Raw genomic sequence first — 20993 nt, 5'->3', positions numbered from 1 at the left:
AGAGAGAGAGAGAGAGAGAGAGAGAAACATTAATTGTTCCTCTGGCAGCCAAGGCTATAACCTGAAGCCCAGTTTACTGAATTGTTTTTGTTGCTTCATGATCAGGGATAGTTTTAACAAGAAGACAAGGAGAGGAGGACAATTTAGCTTCTTTTTTTTTAAAAAAAATGTATAAAACCTATTTATGGCATCAGTACCTGTGTTTCCATAAGTAATTTTCTGATCTCTGATGATGACCTATACTATTTTTATACTTGGATAGTAGGTTCAAAATTTTGGAATCAAAATTAGAATCTACTCTAAAGAAATCTCTTGAAATAAAAGAAGAAAAAATTGCTGCTTTAGAAGCTAGATTAGAAGAATCCACAAATTATAACCAGCAATTGCGCCAAGAACTTAAAACGGTAAGTGATTTTCTTGGAAAGCGTTTGAATTATCTTTTTCTAGAAAACGGAAAATAAAAATGCAAATATTGTTTCCATTAATATTTAGTGTACATCTTCTATAAAATTGAGGGTATTTTTGAACCTGATCTTTGTCATACAGTTATACCGTATGAGTGGTCTTTAGAAAGTTCATGGGAAAAGGTGTATTATGAAAAAACTATGCATAGTTTTCATTTATTTTTGCACCTAAACACTGTCATACTAACTTGTTAAATCTGAACAAGATCTAGTTTGAGGCACTGAGGAGAATGAGATCTCAGGTTGAAAAGAGCCCTTATCAGAGTTACAAATGCTGCTGTAATTGAAGCAATAACAAACAACAAATTTATAGTGAAGCTTCAGTCGAAGATTGGTGAAATCATTACTACTTTACAAAAAGTTAATGGGTATATTACCTTAAAGAAATCAGCAGCTTACAAATGCCTAATTGGTTTTAAGAAGGGATAAGATGATGTTGAAGATGAAACCTTCAGGGGCAGACCATCCACATCAATTTGCAAGGATAGTGTTGTCTCTGCCCTAATTGAAGAGTATCAGTAATTAATAGGAGAAACAGTAGCCAATATCATAATGTCAGTTAGTTCAGCTTTACACAATTCTGACTGAAAAATTAAAGTTGCGCAAACTGCTCACTGGATGACAAAACAGTTGTACCCCATCAGCTACATAAAAACAGAGCTTTCAGCCTAAATTTTAATTGGAAGAATTCTATCTGGAGATGAAACAAGTCTTTACCAGTCTGATCCTGAAGACAAAGCAAAATCAAAGCAGTGGCTATCAAGAGATGGAAATGTTCTAGTCAAAGCAAAATCAGACTGACAACAAGCAAAGGTCATTGCAACAATTTTGGTGGATGCTTTCAATAAATTTGCTTGTTGACTTTCTGGAAGGCCAAAAAAATGATAGCGTCTGTTTATTATTAGATTGTTTTGAGAAAGTTAGCCAAAGTTTTAGCAGAAAAATGCCTGGGAAAGCTTCAACAGAGTCTTTGCTTCAACAGTGTTCTTGCTCATTCCTTTAATCAAGGTCAGTTTGCAAGAGTGTCAATGGAACATCATTAGATATTCATCTACCTAACAGTCCTGATTTGGCTCCTTCTGATTTCTTTCTTTTATTTCCTAATATTAAAAAATCTTGAAAAGGTACCCATTTCTCTTCAACTAATAATGTAAAAAAAAAAAAGACTACATTAATATAGTTATAGTCCCCAGGCCTTCAGCTCTTTAGTGATGGCCTAAATGACTAATATCATCATAGGATAAGCAAGGTGGGTTTGAACTGCAAGGTCAGTGGTTCAAACTCACCAGCTACTACTCAGAAACCCTATAAAGGGTCCCTGTGAGTTGGAACCCACTCGATGGCACTTAACAACTACAACAACAGCAATTATCACTTACTAAAATGTCTTGACCTTGGAAGAGCTTTTTGCATAATAAAGGTTATATTTTTATTTTTATCTTTTAATTCCATGTTTTCACAAACTTTAAAAGCACCCTCATATACAGTCCTGTTTCATGTATACATGCCATATTGTAAGATAAATCAGAATTGAAGGAGTGGAGTGGGAAAAAGACAGCCTTACTTCATTGGGCAAAGCTCTCTGGCCCTCTTTTTCTATTGAGAACCCAAGTAGAAAAAAAATTTTTTTTAATTTTTTATTGTGAATTGAGTTAAGATTTATAGAGCAGATCACAAGTTTTACATTCAACAAATCCTGTACGTTGCTTCGTTACAATAACTCCAGTCCCCTCCATGGACCAACAGTCTTCTATTCACTTTAATGCTTGCATTTATCCCTGTGTCTCTTGTTGCATTCATCTTTCCTCTGTTATCTCCCTCTTGTATGTATATTGCCTGTCCTATCACCTGTATTAAGAAGTGTGCGATAGGGTTGTATTCTTTCACCATACTTATTCAACCTGTATGCTGAGCAAATAATCTGAGAAGCTGGGTTCTATGAAGAAAAAAGTGGCATCAGGATTAGAGGAAGACTCATTAACAACCTGCGATTTGCAGATGATACAGCCTTGCATGCTGAAAGTGAAGAGGACTTAAAATACTGATGAAGATCAAAGGCCAACACAGCCTTTGGTATGGATTACAAAAATCCTCACCACTGGACCAATAAACAACATTCTTATCAACAGAGAAAAGATTGAAGTTGTCAAGGACTTCATTCTTGGATCAACCATCAATACTCATGGAAGCAGCAGTCAAGAAATCAAACGACGTATTGCATTAGGCAAATCTGCTGCACAACACTTTTTTAAAGTGTTGAAGAGCAAAGATTCAGCTTGAGGACTAAGGTGAGCCTGACCCAAGCCATGGTATGTTCAATAACCTTATATGCATGTGAAAGCTGGACAGTGAATAAGGAAGACCATAGAAGAATTGATGGTTTTGAGTTATGGTGTTGGAGGAGAATACTGAAAGTGCAATGAAGTACCAAAAGAACCAACAGAACTGTGCAGCCAGAGTGCTCCTTGGAGGCCAGGATGGCCAAACTTCATCTCTCATAATTCGGACATATTGTCCGGAGGGACCAGTCTCTGGAGAAGGATATCATGTTTGGTAAGGTGGAGGGTCAGAGAGAAAGAGCAAGACCCCAGCGAGATGGATTGGCAAAGTGGTGGCATCAGTGGGCTCAGATGTATCAACAATTGTGAAGTTGGCACAGGATCCAGCAGGGTTAAGTTCTGTTGTGCACACAGTTGCTATGAGTTGATACTGACTTGATGACACTTAACAACAACAACAACAATGCTGATCTGATCACTTGTGGGATTTGTAGGTCTAGAGTTTAACCCTCCGGAATTCAGGCACCAAAGCAACCTAGCCGGCTCTGCCTCACACAGGCGTGGCTCACAGTGACATGCCTCTGAACTCGTGGAGAACAGGGACTGCACTGAGGTTGGATGAGGGTGGGTGCTGGCCACACTTCTAGTCACCAGTGGAGCATGGGGATAAAGAAGGAATCACATGTTGGCTGTTTCCTGTGTGAATCTGCCAGACCACCACCTGTCTCCAAAGTTGGCCATACAGCTGGCCATTCACTAGTCAGTCTCCCTCTCTTTTCTTTCCTGCTCAGCTTCTCCTCCCAGCAAGCACTCAATTCACTTCCCTGACCTTTTCTTTGAAGTTCAAGGTTCCAGGATTTTCATCTGTTTCATTTGGTCTCTCATATCTTTGTTGTAGAGGATCTATATAATGTGTCTGCTTAGTCCGACATCTTGCCGGAAGTCTCCCCAGGTAAATTTTGACAGAAAAAGATAGGATGCGAGAATACCTACTAAAGCCCTTAATTTTGTGTGTTGTGTGCATAGCGCCTGATCACCTCATAAATTTTAGATATTTTCTGGATCTGGATATTTGAGATTATCCAATGAATCAAGCAAGGCAGGTTCAACTGTCTGTATTTTCCATAAGTAAGTTGAAATTAAAGGGACTTGTTCATGCCATATAATGTATAAGTAGTAGATGGTAGCATCATTTTCTGCTTCAGTCTTCCTTTTTTCATCTCTTGAGTGCCTTCAAAAGTGGTCTAAGAGTGACTAAACAGATTTACAAATTACCATAACTTAAAACCATTCTATGGAGTATGCTGTAGAAAACACAAGTAGGCAGCAACACAGTGTCAGGTATCCATCATCACTTTGTTGTTTGAGACCTACCATCTCTCCAGATAACAGGTCAGGTATAAGAATGTGAGCTTCACATTAGTTGTATTTAGGCCCTAGGACCTCATGCTCCAGTATCTCCTACAACAACTTCAAAGGCATAGATTTAAACAGGAAAGCTCAAAAATACGGCTTCATATTAGATACTAATAGTTACCCTAGTCTTCAGGAGAAGGTTTCCAGGGAGCTGCTGGTGAGTTTCAATTTATCTTACAGTTAAGAGTCCACTGCTTACCCTACAATGCCATACTAGAACTCCAGAGAATTATTGAATTCTATCTGGTGATTTTGGTAATATAAGAAGAATTGATGCCTTTGAATTAAGGTGTTGGCAAAGAATATTGATTATACCATGGGCTGCTAGAAAAATAAATCTGTGTTGGAAGAAGTACAACTAGAATGTTCCACAGAAGCAAGAATGGAGAGTCTTCATCTAGTGGTTATGAGACAGCCTGCCAACCTCAAAGTCGGCATTTTGAAGCTACCAACCATTATGCAGGAGAAAGATGAGGCTTTCTACTCCTGTAAAGATTTATAGCCTCTATACAGGAAACCCTATACAGGATCACTATGATTCAGAACCAACTCCATTGTACTTAACAACAACAATATCTCACATATTCATGTTATCAAGAGGGACTAATGCCTGGAGAAAGACGTCTTGCTTAGTATAGTAGAGGGTCTGTGAATAAGAGGAAGGACCCCCCCCCCCACACACACACACACACAACAAGATGAATTGATACTGTGACTGCAATAATGGGCTCAAATATAGCAACAGTTGTGAGGATGGCACAGGACCAGGCAGTGTTTTCAACTGTACGTAAGTAAGGTCGCTATGGTGTCAGAACTGACACACATGCACCTAACAAAAACAAAATGATGAGCAAGTTGTTAGTTTTGAATTGACTTAAAGGAGAATCAGAAAAACCTAGAGTTTGTTGAATTGCTCACTCCTTATAAGATAAGCAAGGAGTCTGGTATTGTGATGGGTTAAGGGTTGAGCGGCTAACCACACAAGGTCAGCAGTTCAAATCCACCAGCCATTCTTCAGGAGCACAATGAAGCTGTCTGTTTCCATAAAGATTTAGTCTTAGAATTCCTACATAGGGTCACTATGAGTCAGAATCAATTAGATGGCACTGGGGTTTGTAAGATAAATTACAGTAATTAGCATAGTGGTTACAAATTGGCTGCAAACTGCAAGGTCAGCAGTTTGAAACCACCAGCTGTTCCACAGGAGAAAGATGAGGCTTTCTGCTCCCGTAAAGATTTACAGCCTCAGAAACCCTATGCAGGGTTGCTGTGAGTCGGAACGGACTCCACGGCACATAACCACCACCACCATGTGTGTCTCAAGATGTGAATAAAGAAGTCATTAACTTAATTCATTCCAAGTCACATAACCTTCTAAAAGGGCCAACTGTCTATTAATACTTACTGAAATTTAGTTTAGGTGTCTGTTAAATAGAAATTATATGTAAAATTTTTATTCATTCTTAACATAACTTTCTCTGTGGAAAAGAAGTATTGGTTTTTAGCAACGTGTCTGTTACTGTGGGAGCACAGTACATGAACAGAATATATTTAATATTTCTAGGAGGAAATAATAAATACTTTAGAAAGTATAAGGAGCCCTGGTAGCATTGCAGGAGAAGCCACCCAGTGCTAACCACCAGGTTGTTGGTTCAAGCCCACCAGCCACTCTAAGGGAGAAAGATGAGAAAGATTTATAGCCTCAGAAATCCTATATAAATTGAAATTGACTTGATGGCATTGGGTTTGGTGTGGTTTGGTTTAGAAAGCATTAATTGTGGTCATAATATAGTGATAATTATATATCTTATTTATCACCTTTTTAAGGCAAAGTGGGTCATATGCATGCAGAGTAGGGTTAAATTAACTGAACAATATAACTTAGGTGATCTTTTTCTCCACAGTAAAATATTTTACATAATGTTTTAGGTGAAAAAAAACTACGAAGGTCTCAAACAGAGACAAGATGAAGAAAGGTTGGTACAGAGCTCCCCACCTATGTCTGGTGAGGATAACAAATGGGAGCGGGAAAGTCAGGAAACAACTAGAGAACTTCTCAAAGTTAAAGACAGATTAATTGAAGTAGAAAGGAATGTAAGTATTTTCACATTGTTTGGTATAGAAATAACCTGGTTCTTCAGCTTTGTTCACTTTATACTTTGTTGACTGATTTAGAATACTAAAAAATAATCTTTTTTTCTATCACTCTCATATAAGTTCTGCAAGTTCTGTCAACTCTATCTTGAATATAGAACCCAAGCCTGCCTGCTTCTCGCCATTTCGCCTGCTACCACTCTAGTTTGAGGTACCTTCATCTTTCATCTGGGCTCTTTAAGGAGCTCTGGTAGCATAGTGGTTATGAATTGGGCTGCGAGCCTCAAGGTCAGCATTTCGAAACTATCAGCTGTTCCACGGGAGAAAGATGAGGGTTTCTGTTCCTGTAACGATTTACAGCCTCGGAAACCCTGTACAGAGTCGTTATGAGTCAGTATCAACTCCACAGCACATCACAACAACCGGCCTCCCTCCTCTCACTCTTGGCTCACTCTAAGCCAATCTCAGTACAGTATCCAGATCATGTTACTTCCCTGCTTAAATTCTTCAGTGACTTTCCATATCAGTTAGACTGAAATCCACATTCTTTACTGTGTCCTGCAAGAGATCCTTCCTGATGTTGCCCCACCTAGTCTCTGACCTTTTACCAGACCACTCCTCCACCCATCCCTTCTGTTATCTGGGGGTTTGTTGTTGTTGTTAAGTCATAGACTCAGTTCCGACTCACAGTGACTCTGTGTAGGTTTTCTGAGGAGCTGCTCTGGTGAGTTTGAACTGCTGGTTGCAGTCCAATGCTTATCCTACAGTGCCACACCAGCTAGTATTTGGGAAACATTTAAAACCTTGCCGGGCATATAAGTAAGATAATTCTAGCCATATTGGTCTTTTTACTGTGTGTTGTTGTTTTTATGTGCCGTGGAGTCCGCCGTTCCGACTCATAGCGACCCTGCACAGGGCTTCCGAGGCTGTAAATCTTTACAGGAGCAGAAAGCCTCACCTTTCTCTCTTGGAACAACTGGTAATTTCGAACTGCTGACCTTGCGGTTCACAGTCAAATTCATAATCACTATGCTGTACCTACCTCTTAAAACAGAGAAACCACACAGGGTTAGCTTCCCTCATTTTTAAGTCTCATTTCAAGTATTTCCATCAGAGTTCTTCCCTGGTCCTTATTCTCCAGTAATGTAACTGTCCCCACCTTAAACCACTCACTATCACTACCATATTGAGTTTATTCATAGCACTTTTTACCAGTTAAATTATGTTTTTTATTCATTTGTTTGTTTGCTCACTGATAAAAAGCTCCATGAAAGCAGGTAGCTTGTATTTCTTTTTCACCACTATGCCTCTGGAGTCCTCATATGGTGCTGTGGACTAATGCGCTAGACTGCAAAATCAGTATGAATTGCAAGATCGGTGGTTCAAGCTTACCAACTGCTCCTCAAAAACAGTATACCGGGTTGCTATGGGTCGGAACTGAGTCAACGGCACTTAACAACAACATGCCTCTAGTACCCAGGCTAGTGCCTTGTAGTTAATAGACACTTAAATATTCATTGAGTGAGATCAATAAATATTTGCCAATAAATCAATAAATTCAACAAACATCCTTCAAAGATGAATGAGCTTAAGGAACTTACACGCTAACAAGTGAAATAATTGTGGTGGTGAATAGTGTTTTTTTAGCATAAAAATTAAGACAGATACCTCATTAAAATGTTATTTTACTTTGACATGAAAGTAATAGATACTTCATTACAAACTTTGAGCTGTAAAACCAAAAATTAAATCTCTCATATTACTGATTCTTACATCATCACCCAAAATAACCAGGTAGTAATTTCTTATGTATCTTTCTAGAAAACTTTTCCTTGGCAGATTTATTTAATTTTGCAGGTACTTGTGGAATCATACATGTAATATTCTTATTTCTATTCTTCAATTAACGTCGTGTTAGAAATCTCTCCAGTTTAGCAGATATAGCTGTCTTTTTCTTTTTAACAGCTGCATGCTGTTTCATAGTGTGAGTGTGTATCATTTTAATATTCATTACATTTATTAATTAATAGTGATTTATTTTAAAAGTCCCACAATGGACATTAAGATTATTTTCAAATTCTGCTGCAATGAAAATTCATATATAAACATGCTTATAGTGTGATAAATTCCTGAAGATAGAATTGCTGGGCTAAATACATATAGATATGTACATATGTATCTTTGTGTGTGTTTTGTGTGTTTAATTTCAATTTATATCATCATATTACCATTTAAAATTCAAATAAGTTTGCTTCTGTTCCTGATATTTGCATTTTTAAAAGACATAGTTTTGTTGTTGACCCATGAGGCTACCAGACTTAATTATATTTGCATTTGGACAATTTAGAAAAAGATACCTTATCCCCACCCCAAGCTGCAGAGCAATGCCCACTCATTCTGGGCACATTTGTATAGTTTAAAAACTTCATTCGATTTTTCTTACATGAATAAATCTATTTAGAATGAAATTTGTTTTCAGGTAGTACAAAGCACACAAGACACATGCACAATATGATGTTAAGGTTTTAATGTTTTTCTAAGATTAAAATTATGTTTATAATTTGGGAGAGAGGGAAATGTTTTGTCTTTTCTTTTATGCATTTGTTGAGGTTTGGGGGATTATAATGGTAATAAATGCTCATTGTACAAAACTCCAGTATCTTGCTCTAATTTTTAATAATGTGTTTTCTTTATTAAGAATGCTACACTGCAAGCAGAGAAGCAGGCCTTGAAAACTCAGTTGAAGCAACTCGAGACCCAGAACAATAATTTGCAAGCTCAGATTCTTGCCCTTCAGAGACAGACGGTATCATTACAGGAGCAGAATACCACTCTTCAGACACAGAATGCCAAGCTTCAGGTCATAAATACAGATTTTGGATATATGCTATTAAAATTAGGGAGGTTAGACATGAGAATGTTGTTTCTTAGTGAATATATTTACTAATTAATTGAAAATTAAAGTATTTGTACTTAATACCTTGGGTTGGAACCAACTTGAAGGCACTTAACAACAAAACTGCCTTGCCAGATTTTTTAATAATTAACATTGTTTATTAAATATCTGAACAAGTAAAAATAAAATAAGTATGATTTATATTAATTTTGTGATCTTTCCTCACTTCTCAATACATTGATCATAATTAATCAGGTAGAAATTCCTGAGTATGGTTGAAGTATACATTTCATATTTCATTTTTACAGGTTTCAATATCAGGTTAGTTATTGGAAAATAATACAACAGGGAAATACTATCTTTAAATTTTCTTAGTTCAAATGTCCATCTTTTATTCAACATTGCCTGTGTGTTTTCAAATAGAGGGAGAAAAGTACAGCTCTCTGAAACCTCTTAAAGAGCGAGAGCTCCGTCTCTGAATCTAAAAGTTCTTTTTGTACCCCTTTTCGAAGTAGTAAAGGAAGTACTAATTTAAACTCTTAAGAAAAGTTCCAGTTGAATTTTCAGAAGTCATTTTTCAGTTCTATCAATTTGCAAATTGTAGAAAATGATAAACTAGATTTCCAATTCTGTGGTTTTACATTTATGGAATGCACATAATTGATGTACCTGTTTATTTAAAAGAAATTCAAACCTAAACATACACACATTTCAAAACATAAGTCAAAAATTAAATGACAACCTTAATATTTGGAAAGTTAAAATCCAAAATATTCCATTATGATATGAACATGTCTGCCGTGACTTACTTGGTGGTAGTGGTGGTGGTGTGCCGTGGTCCGACTCATAGTGACCCTGTACAGGGTTTCCGAGGCTGTAAATCTTTATGGGAGCAGAAAGCCTCATCTTTCTCCCATGGAACAGCGGGTAGTTTGGAACTGCTAACCTTGAGGTTTGGCAGCCTGACTTATAACCACTATACTGCCAGAGTTCCTTATGACTAATATTTTGTTGTTGTAAAGTGTCATCGAGTCGGTGCCGACCCATAGCGACCTCATTTAGGGTTTCCAAGGAGCAGCTGGTGAACTTGAACCACCGACCTTGCAGTTCAAACGGCTTTGCAGTCTGGTGCATTAACCCACAGCACCACACCAGGACTCCTATGACTTATTTAGACGTGCCTAAAGTTGTGTGGCACTGAGGGCTAATGCGTCAGACTGCAAAGTCGTTTGAACTGCAAGGTTGGTGGTTCAAGCTCACCAGCTGCTCCTTGGAAACCCTATACAGCATTGCTGTGGGTCGGAATCGACTCGACAGCACTTAACAACGACAAAGTTAACATTGTAATCTTTTATTTAAAAAAAAAGCAACGTGTGGATCACAATATTCATTCTTACAGGTTGAAAATTCTACCCTTAATTCTCAAAGTACCTCACTTATGAACCAGAATGCACAACTCCTAATCCAGCAGTCTTCCTTAGAAAATGAAAATGAGTCTGTACTCAAAGAAAGAGAAGACCTAAAATCTCTCTATGACTCTCTGGTCAAAGATCATGAAAAGCTGGAACTTCTTCATGAACGACAGGCTTCGGAGTATGAATCTCTCATTGCTAAACACGGAACACTAAAGTGTGCCCACAAAAATCTTGAGGTGGAACATAAAGATCTTGAAGATCGGTAATTTATCATGATTCCATATGTTGTTAACTTAAAGTCAATTTTAAAGTAGTGCAATACATTTTAAGTGTTTTAAAGACTGAAAAATAATTTATGTAGAAAATTTACATAAATTTGTATGTGTTTATATGATATTAATAATCTTAATTCCTTCATTTCTAAAATATTTTTTCCAATGCAAATATCTTTTCTTTTGTTTTTTTGACTAGTTACAATCAGTTATTAAAACAGAAAGGACAATTGGAAGATTTGGAAAAAATGCTCAAAGTAGAACAGGAAAAAATAATGCTTGAAAACAAAAACCATGAGACTGTAGCTGCAGAATACAAGAAACTGTGTGGTGAAAATGATAGGTAATAATATATTACCCCCTCTCAGCTAAAGTGTATATACTGTCTCTTTGTAGTACCAGTCATAATTTGAACATATAATATGAAAAACTAGAAAAAATAGTTTCATTTATTTTCTTTTACAGTCTGAAAAAAAAGAAAAGACAGCAAAGTAATAAGTAACTTTCCCAACATAGCTACTAATGGAACCTTGATCTCTCTTTTGTCTTAGTACTTTGTTTTATTCAACTGATGAAGTTGTTTAAGTTGTGTAATAAAATTTCTGTACCTTGATACCATTTACATGTTTTATTGAGACAATTTAATGGGACTTGGGTTTTTTTTGTGTGTGTGTGTTGGTTTTTTTTCTGTCTTTTCACTAGCCTGGTATCCCACTTGTTTTTGAAGTTGCTATATAAGTGAGCAAACTGATCATTTCATAGCTGATGGATTTGTACTTATTTTTAACTGTCTTATGTCATATTGTCATAGGACAATTTTTTTCTCAATAGAAAGCCTTGGGAAAGCAAAAATTCCCAACTAGTAACCAACCTGCTTTATAAAGATTCATTTTTAGAAGTTGTGTTTTCAGAAACTTTTGACATTTGTTGTTGTTAAGTGGCATCGAGTCAGTTCTGACTCATATCAACCCTGTGTGGGGTTTCCAAGGTGCAGCTGATGGGTTTTAAATGCTGACCTTATGGTTCACAGTCCAGTGCTGATCCTTCAGTGCTACACCAGGAGTCCTAAACATTTGTACTACACTTAAATTGTTATACCTGAAATGTAGAAGTCAGTATACAAAACTCAAGTGGAGTTATTTCTTATTTTTCCTATTAGGAATCTAATGTGGTCTGTTTTTAGAATTAAACTTTTATGTATTTTCCTTTTTATAAGAATCCAGAGTCATTTCATTGTCATAGTCAGTATTTTTGAGTTGGGTTTTTCTTGGTTGTTATAACTGGAAATTCTCTAGTCAGGAACTTGAACATCAACAAGTTTAATTCCAGAAGTTTCCAGGAAATCAAATTATGACAAGTTTTGTAATACAAGATAGGGCCATTTATTATTTCATACTCAGTATTGGGGGAATATATTTACTGTAAAGTCCTGGTGTGGTGCTGTGGGTTAATGTTCTGGGAAGCAAGGTCAGTTTGAACTGCCAGGTTGACGGTTCAAACTTACCCTCTGCTCCTTGGAAACCTTATTCAGGGTTGCTGTGAGTTGGAACCAACTTGAAGGCACTTAACCACAACAGCACATTTACAGTGGGGGTCCCATTTTGAACCTATTGTTTTCCAATTGTTGGAATTTTTTTAAAAACTGACAGTTCTTGACCCTTCATAGGTAGGCCTTCCAGGAAATTAATTATATATATCATTGAAGAGCATATAGAGAAAGAATGCAACCTAAATGAAGAAATTGTGCATAATGACTTTAACCTAGAAGGTTTTTCAAACTTTGGGGGAAGAGTGGGCCTTAAAAGATGGAAGTATTTTAATTCTCAAGTATTTTGTTATCCAGCTTTTATGGATTCATATCTGTGTTCTAAGGGAAGAAAAGGCTCTCAGTGAACTCTCAAAGAGGTATTTCACTGTAAATAAATAATAATTTAAACATTTGTGGACTAATGGAATTAAAATATAATGGAATCTTGGCACAAACTTTTTGAAGCCCCCTCATGTGTATGTGTGTGTGTAGACATGTGAAGTATTGTCTGAAAAGATAGCTTATTCATTCCTTTAAGTAGCCTCAATTTTTAGCCTATTTATCACCATACCAAGAATATTTCTTACTTGGACTAGGTTCTCTAGACATCTTTAGAATTCTGTTCAGTGAGTTTTCATTTTGGTGTTAATGTCCTCAGTTTTGATTGAAGAATAGTGTAAAATACTTTTAAGGAGCTCTTTTGAACATTTGCCTTGGAGATGATATCGAGGACATTGTGCCTCATACTTCTTTGTATCCTCCTTCTCCCAATGAAGTATCAATAGCAAAATCTTTGATCTCTTTAGGTAGTGATATCCTATGTAGAAGTGTATGTGAATTTTTTTGAGATTTGACCAGCTATGTGTATTCATGTTGTTGTTGTTGTTGTTGTTGTTAAGTACTGTGGAGTCGGTTCCGACTCATAGTGACCCTGCACAGGATTTCCGAGGCTGTAAGTCTTTGTGGGAGCAGAAAGCCTCATCTTTCTCCCACGGAACGGCTGGTAGTTTCGAACTGCCAATCTTGAGGTTAGCAGTCCAATTCATAACACTCATAGAACACATGTATTCCCTCATTGATTCAACGTATTTTATGGATCATTTAGTATGTTGTGGGTTTTTATTTTGTTTTTACTAAGTCTTAATTTTTTAAAATATGCATTATTTATAATTCTTGTTGTTAATTGTTAATGTTAAGTGCCGTCGAGTCAGTTCCAACTCTTAGCTACCCAGTATAGGGTTTTCAAGGAGCGGCTGATACTTTGAACCACCGACCTTGTCATCCAGTACTTTTTTTCCCAGGCTGTACTAAACTGTTTGAGGAATAGTTGAAGTTTTGCTTGCCTGCCTCCCTCTTGTGTGCTCTTACTGCCCTTACTTAGATGGAGGTTGGCAAACTATGGAAACCAAGCAAGCCAAACTCAGCTTTCTGCCTGTCTCTGTATAGTTTCCCATCTGAGAACAGATTTTTCAGTTTTAATGTGTTATGAGGGGGATATAAGAAGAACATGCTACAGAGACAGCATGTGGCCCACAGTGCCTAAAATATTTACTCTCAGGCCCTTTCCAGAAAAAGTTTGCCAGGCCTTGCCATTAGAGATCAGTTAACCTTGTTCTGAAAGTATAATCATGAAAGAGGGAAAAGCTATTGCTCAATTTTTACAGAAGATCCAAAGTTTGTCAATAATTAGAAATTGAATAAATTTGAATAATGTGCCACAAATGCAAAAGTCTCAACCTGGCGTGGTGCTGTAGGATCAGCACTGGACTGTGAACCAAAAGGTCATGTTTCAAACCCACCAGCTGCTCCTCAGAAACCCCATTCAAAGTCAGAACGGACTCGGCAGCACTTAACAGTCACAACAACACCTGTTATTTGTCAACAGCTGTACATAGTATATATTACTGGATTGAGTAATCATTGTGATCTGTGTTGTACATTGAGTATTAAAATCTTTATATTTTCTATGAAATAAACTGAACTGGAATTTTTATTGAATTTCTACTAAAATTTTTATATAATAAAACTATCAGCTTATTTACCTCTAATATGTTTAAGTCAAAAGATAGCTTTTCAAAGGAAAGGCACTCTTTATATATATATCTATCTACATTTTACAGAATAGAACTTAACCTAATCAGTTTGGAATAGTTTATATTCTCTTAAGTATGTCTTTATGGTATTTATAGCATTTCACACTATGCAAATTATAATGAAAGTTACTAAGAAACTAATTTTATTCTATCCTTGATTTCTAATTATAGGTTGAATCATACATATAGTCAGCTTTTGAAAGAGACTGAAGTTTTACAAACAGACCATAAAAATTTGAAAAGTCTTCTAAATAATTCAAAACTAGAACAAACAAGATTAGAAGCTGAATTTTCAAAGCTAAAAGAACAATACCAGCAGTTGGACATAACATCTACCAAGTTGAATAACCAATGTGAGGTGAGCTTTAACAAGTGTAATCACTGTTTCCTTCCTGTAAGCATCACGATGTGCCTGAAAGTAAGCAATCATATGAGAATTGCAATAGAGTATATATTTAAAATTGTTATGGATAATTGAAATTTATAAACAATTCAGATAAAACTTCTTATGTCATTATTTTCAACCAACTTTTTATTATTATTAGCTAAAACATTTGTTGTTAAGATGTTTGTAAATTATAATATTATAATATTGGTAATGAACAAACATTTTGTGCTGTCTTGCTGTATGCCAGTCAACTAAACAAACAAAAGTCTCTACCTTGTGGAGCTTATATTCTGGTGGGAAGAAGTAGACAATAAACATAAGAAGTGAAACACAGTGTTTCTGTGTTACTGTGGCTACTTAATGAATTACCCCAAAACTTGGTGATGTAAATCAACCATTTAAGATGCTCACAAATTCTGTTGTATGGGAATTTGACAGGGACAGCTGGAGTCTTTGTCTATGCTCCACTGGGGCCTCAGCTAGGAAGGTTGAAAAACAGTACTAAAATCATCTGAAGTCCCTTTCACACACTCACTTGTTTAGTAGTTGATGCTGGCTACCAGTGAGACACCCATCCCTCTTCATGTGGTTTCCATGAGCTGCTTTGGACTTTCGCGCAATGTGGTGTTTGGGCTCTAGGAGAGAGCTTCAGGAGTCATGTTTTGTTTCTCGTGCATTTTGTTCACTATGGCAGTCATATAGTCCCATTCAAGAGGAGGAGAAATGAAGTCAGATGCTCCCCACCTCTGACATCTAGTAGTTATGCCAGAGTGCAACGCAAACTGAAAACCAGCAGCTTTTGCTACTGGAGGAAACTGGCTTGATTTGAAGCAGAGCACAGGAAAGCCCCATGCTCAAGAGAGTTGTCAAAAGCCAACTCTCAGAGAACCTGACATTATAATACTGGTTGGACCAAATAATAGACCACTGAACTAGTTAGAAATTTGATAGGAAATCCTGGGAATGGATTCCTTGTGTGATGCTGTAGGTATGATAAACACTGGACAGCAAGGTTAGTTTGAACTATAGGATCGGCAGTTCAAACTCACCGGTCACTCCTTGGAAACCCTATACAGGGTTGCTATGAGTTGGAACCAACTCGATGGCACTTCAGCAACAATGGGAATGAGATAGCCATAGTGAGTCTTGATACAATCATATATGTCATTGGTACTCTGGAAGGCTGAGCCTGTATAATTTTTATCTCGATTTTCCAATTTTTAATATTTTGTCACATTTGTTTTATAAATCTCTCTAACAGTTTGAGTCACTTGCATATATTGTCCTCATTTAAACTTGATTGGAGTCCTAGGGTGGCACTGTAGAATAGGTAGGCACTGGACCACAAATTTGGTGTGAACCATAAGGTCAGCAATTCATACTTACCAGCCACTTCTGGAGAACCTATACAGGATCACTGAGTTGGAACCAACTCTGTGGCACTAAGAAACAGCAACATACCAATTTTTTCACTGTGCATTTTATAAGAATGTTCTTAATTTTCTTAGATAACTACAATATCATTTATCAAATTTTAGGAAAGTTAACATTTATCCAATACATTCATCTATAATTCATATTCTGATTTTTCAGTTATCTCAATAATGACTCTTAGGTTAATTTTTTTTTTTTGCCCTTTTCTAGTCCAGGATCACATTTTTGCATTTAGTTAACATGTTTCTTTGTTGTTAAGTGCCCTCAAGATGGTTCCCACTCATAGTGACCCTGTATAGGGTTCCTGAAGGGCAGCTGGTAAATTTGAAATGAAGGACTTGTGGTTAGCAGTCTTACACGACCACACGTATGTCTTGAGTCTCCTTTAATTTGTAACAGTGCTTTAGTCTGTATTATGTACAGTGCGTCTTGGTTTGGATTTTTCTGATACTTTCTTTGTATTTAGATTCAAGTCATGCATTCCTGACCAGAATGCTACATGAATAATTTTATATCCTTCTCAGTGATCATATCCTGAGGCACCTCATATTTTTCTTCCCCATTGATGTTTACTTTGATCAATCAACCAAAGTATTCTCTAGTTTCCCTACTGTATAGTTACTATTTTTCCTATTGCAACTAATAGCAGTCTTTACGGAAACACTTAGAGACCAGGCACATATCCTGCCAAAATCTGTTTTTCAATTGAAGATAAAACATCTAGCTTTCTAGTTCTATTTTATCTATTCATGGGTAAATATCACCATCTTGTGGACAATTTCCACAAGGGTTCTCTTTTTCTTTGCTTTTTACATTTTTTTATAAGCAGCAAAATGGATTTTTTTTTATTACGTTAACCAAAAAATGTTCTTCCATTCTCAAAAAATTTTTAATTACCAATTTAAGACAGTAATTTTAGTAATATGATCTAATGAACATATTTTAACGTTGACTGTAGTTAATTTTATCTTTTTGTGATTTTGCCTGTGACAGAGATTTCAGTTGAAGCTTTGCATTTCAAAATCCAAAATCATTGAGGTAGTTAATTACCGTATTTCATCTTGCTATTCTTTTTAAGTACCACGGAGTCGGTTGCAACTCATAGCAACTGTCTACGGAATTTCCCTAGGAGTGGCTGTGGTTCAGGCTGACTTTGCAGTCCAGTGCTTATCCTACATGTGGTTCAGGCTGACTTTGCAGTCCAGTGCTTATCCTACAGCACCACACCAGGACTCCTATCGTGATTTTATCTTATGTCATAGTTAAAAATGTTTTCTTAGTGGTATGAAAAGAAATGTTTCCAATAATCAATATCAACTTAAACTTTCTAATTGTTAAGTAAATTCTTTCTGCATTGATGAGAAATCCTGACCCAGTTTTCACAATTTTTAACTATGTTAAAAGATTATGAATATAATATAGAATTTTAAAAATCATTTCTACCTGTAAAATATATGAATATATACACTAAGACGTATATTAACTGTTATCACAAATTATTTGGTGATCTGTGCTATGTCCTTTTATATTCATATGATAATCTCATAAGGCACACTTTTTTGCAAGAATCTCACCAGTTTAGCTTCCCCATGCATAGGGGATTTGTAGAACTATTGCTAATCCCTTAATAATGTGAGTTACCTACGGGTATTGTTTTAAAATTGAGAAAGACTTTCAATTTATTGGTGGTGGTAGTTATGTGCTGTGGAGTCGGAACCGACTCATAGAGACCCTGTACAGGGTTTCTGAGGCTGTAAATCTTTACAGGAGCAGAAAGCCTCATCTTTCTCCTGCGGAACAGCTGGTAGTTTCGAACTGCTGACCTTGAGGTTCGCAGCCTGATTCGTAACCACTATGCTACCAGAGCTCTTTTTCAATTTATTAGTATATGAAAAATATGTACATGTAAGTTAGAACTTGAAGAAAACATTAGATTACAGCATCTGTACTTTTTAAATGATTTGGTCAGGTCATGTTTTTTTATTTTGAATTCTGTCAACTTATTCAATAAATTTTGTCTCTCTCACCGTCTCCCATTTAAAAAGATAATCTAGGTAGTTTTAAAAGGGAAATTACTTTTGAGGGGTTTTTGTTTCTGTGTTTAGATGGTCTTAGCTGCAAGTGTTTGAAATCCAACTTGAACTTGTGTAGGCAAAAAGATAAATTTCTCAGTTTGTAGAATCAAAGAAAGAGTTTTAAAAAATTAAACACTGAGAAAACCCTGAGTGCAACAGGCCCTCAGAAATAACTAGAATCAAAGATTACATAAAGAAAACCCTTCTGTAGGCTTTGTTTTCTCCCAGCAACCTGACTTTTTCATACTGCTTCTAGTAGCTTCTAAATTTTATATCATATAATTTCAGTAATGAAAGAAGAATGGTTCTCTTGTTTTCAGCTTAGAAATGTCCAAAGGAAAGACTGATTGTACCAATTTGTGTAAGATACTTACCCTTGGTTGGGGGCCAAATCATGTAAAAACATTATTTGGAGGAAGCAGAAAAACAAATCTTACATATAAGATTTAATGGTAATGATTAAACTTGGTGGAAAGAAGAGGTAGTGATTGAAAAGAGCACAAAGAATATTTCTGAAATACAGTTAGTATTCACACATGTTAATGTTGAGCTATATACTTAAAATGTCCATCAATTTGTCCTGTCAATTTGTGTTGCTGTGCTAGATTGCATGTTGCTGGGATTCTGGGAACGGTATCATCGATATTTTAAATACCAGCAGGGTCACCCATGATACACAGGGTTCAGTGTAGCTTCTAGACTGAGAAAGACTAGGAAGAAGATGAGCTGGACTACTTCATAATGGTTATCCACTGAAAACCTTATGAATAACAGCAGAGTATTGTTAGATACAGTGCCAGAAGCTGAAAACGTTATGAACAGCCCCAGAATACTATCAGTTGATGAGCCCTTCAGGTTGAAAGATAGAAGGAAGAGTTTCCTCCTCAAAATAGAGTTGACCGCAACAGGAGAGATGGAAGCAGAGGCAATGGTATAGAGAGTGCAACTGAGGACTCTAGACCCGTAGAATGAAAAAGGCTGTGTGCCTCTGGGCAGCATTCTGACTTGCAGAATGTGTCTTTTGGTCATTTAAATGACTATTTTCTGTGTGTTGTGTGTACATTTGAAAAAAAAAAAAAAGGAAATAGAGGTAGCTACTGTTAACCAACCTGTGTAGGGTCATTATGAGTCAGAACCGACTCTATGGTACTTAACAATAACAACTGTTAACCATTGATGCATGGAGGGGATTGTAATCATTGCAGTGAAACAAAATATGATTTGTTGAGTGTAAAACTGATGATTTTCCCTGTAAACTATCGCTCAATTAAAATCTTTAATAAATATAGAGAGTTGACCATGATGATGCGAATGAATTAAAACTTTTGGGCCTTACATTTGCTGATGGGGCACAACTCAAAATGAAGAGGACCAGTGAAAACGTCCATTAATATTTGGAACGTGGAATGTATAAAGTATGGATCTACAACAACTTTGTTGTTGTTAAGTGCCAACAAATCAGTTCTGACTCATAGCGACCCTGTGTAGGGTTTCCTAGGAGCAGCTGATGAGCTGGAACCACCAACCTTATAGTTCAAACCAAGTTTGTAGTCTAACGTATTAACCCACAGCTCTATACCAGGGTTCCAATTAGAAATTGTCAAAAATTGCAACAATTATAAGTTGTCAAAAACAAAATGGAATATTTTGTTTTTGACAAAAGGCCAATACCAGTCCATTTCAGCTCACTACCTAGGATAAAAATAGATATCCTAGGGATTAGTGAGCTGAAGTGGACTGATATTGGTTGGCCATTTTGAATCTGACAATATGGTTTACTATGCTGGGAATGACATATTGAGGAGGAATGTCATCACATTCATCATCAGAAATAACATTTAAAGATTTTTTTTGAAATACAATGCTGTCTGTGACAGGATAATAATATCCATACGCCTACAAGGAAGCCCAGATAATATCACTATTATTCAAATTTACACAACAATCACTAAAGCCAACGATAATGAAATTGAAGTACACTACGAACTTCTTCAGTATGAAATTGATCAAAAATGCAATCAAGATGTATTCATAATTACTGGTGATTGGAATACAAAGGTTGGAAACAGAAAGGATCAGTAGTCGGAAAAAATGGCCATGGTGATAGAATGGATGCTGGAGATCACATGATAAGATTTTGCAAGACCAATGATTTATTCATTGCAAATGCCTTTCTTTGGACAACATAAAAGGGAGCTACACACATGGACCTCATCAGATGGAATGCACAGGAATCAAATTGACTACATCTGTGGAAAGACATGGTCGAACAGCTTAATTCATCAGCCAAAACAGGGCCAGGGCTCAACTGTAGAACAGACAGTCAGTTGTTCATTTGCAAGTTCAGGCTGAAGCTGAAGAAAATTAAAACAAGTCAGAAAATGACATGAGGTGGTCCTACTTGAATTTAGAGAACATTTCAAAAACACATGTGATGCATTAGACAAAGATGATCAAAGGTCAGAAGAGCTGTGGGATGACATCAAAAACATATATGAAGAAAGGAAAAGGTCATTAAAAAGACAAGAAAGAAAGAAAAGTCCAAAATGGATGTCATAAGATACTCTGAAACTTGTTTTTGACATAGAGTTGCTGACGCAAGTGGAAGACAACAGGAAGTTAAAGAGCTGAACAGAAAA

At 36.4% G+C, this 20993-nt stretch overlaps 1 protein-coding gene across 3 annotated transcripts in view; it reads left to right on the top strand.

Moving 5' to 3' along the window:
• Positions 1–20993, top strand: part of CCDC88A (coiled-coil domain containing 88A) — a 171485-nt gene that overhangs the window by 106139 nt on the left and 44353 nt on the right. For 2 of the 3 annotated variants that reach the window (XM_006868012.1, XM_006868011.1), the window contains exons 17-22: positions 263–404; positions 6089–6253; positions 8952–9113; positions 10549–10826; positions 11036–11179; positions 14629–14815. In XM_006868012.1, the coding sequence (XP_006868074.1) occupies positions 263–404; positions 6089–6253; positions 8952–9113; positions 10549–10826; positions 11036–11179; positions 14629–14815 (1078 nt within the window). The remainder of the gene's footprint in view (positions 1–262; positions 405–6088; positions 6254–8951; positions 9114–10548; positions 10827–11035; positions 11180–14628; positions 14816–20993) is intronic. The other variant, XM_006868013.1, reaches the window with a different exon arrangement.

This window comes from Chrysochloris asiatica, unplaced genomic scaffold (assembly GCF_000296735.1).
Source record: "Chrysochloris asiatica unplaced genomic scaffold, ChrAsi1.0 scaffold00114, whole genome shotgun sequence".
NCBI lineage: Eukaryota > Metazoa > Chordata > Mammalia > Afrosoricida > Chrysochloridae > Chrysochloris > Chrysochloris asiatica.
Note: the sequence above shows the minus strand (reverse complement) of the source record. Positions and strands in the feature narration are given on the sequence as shown.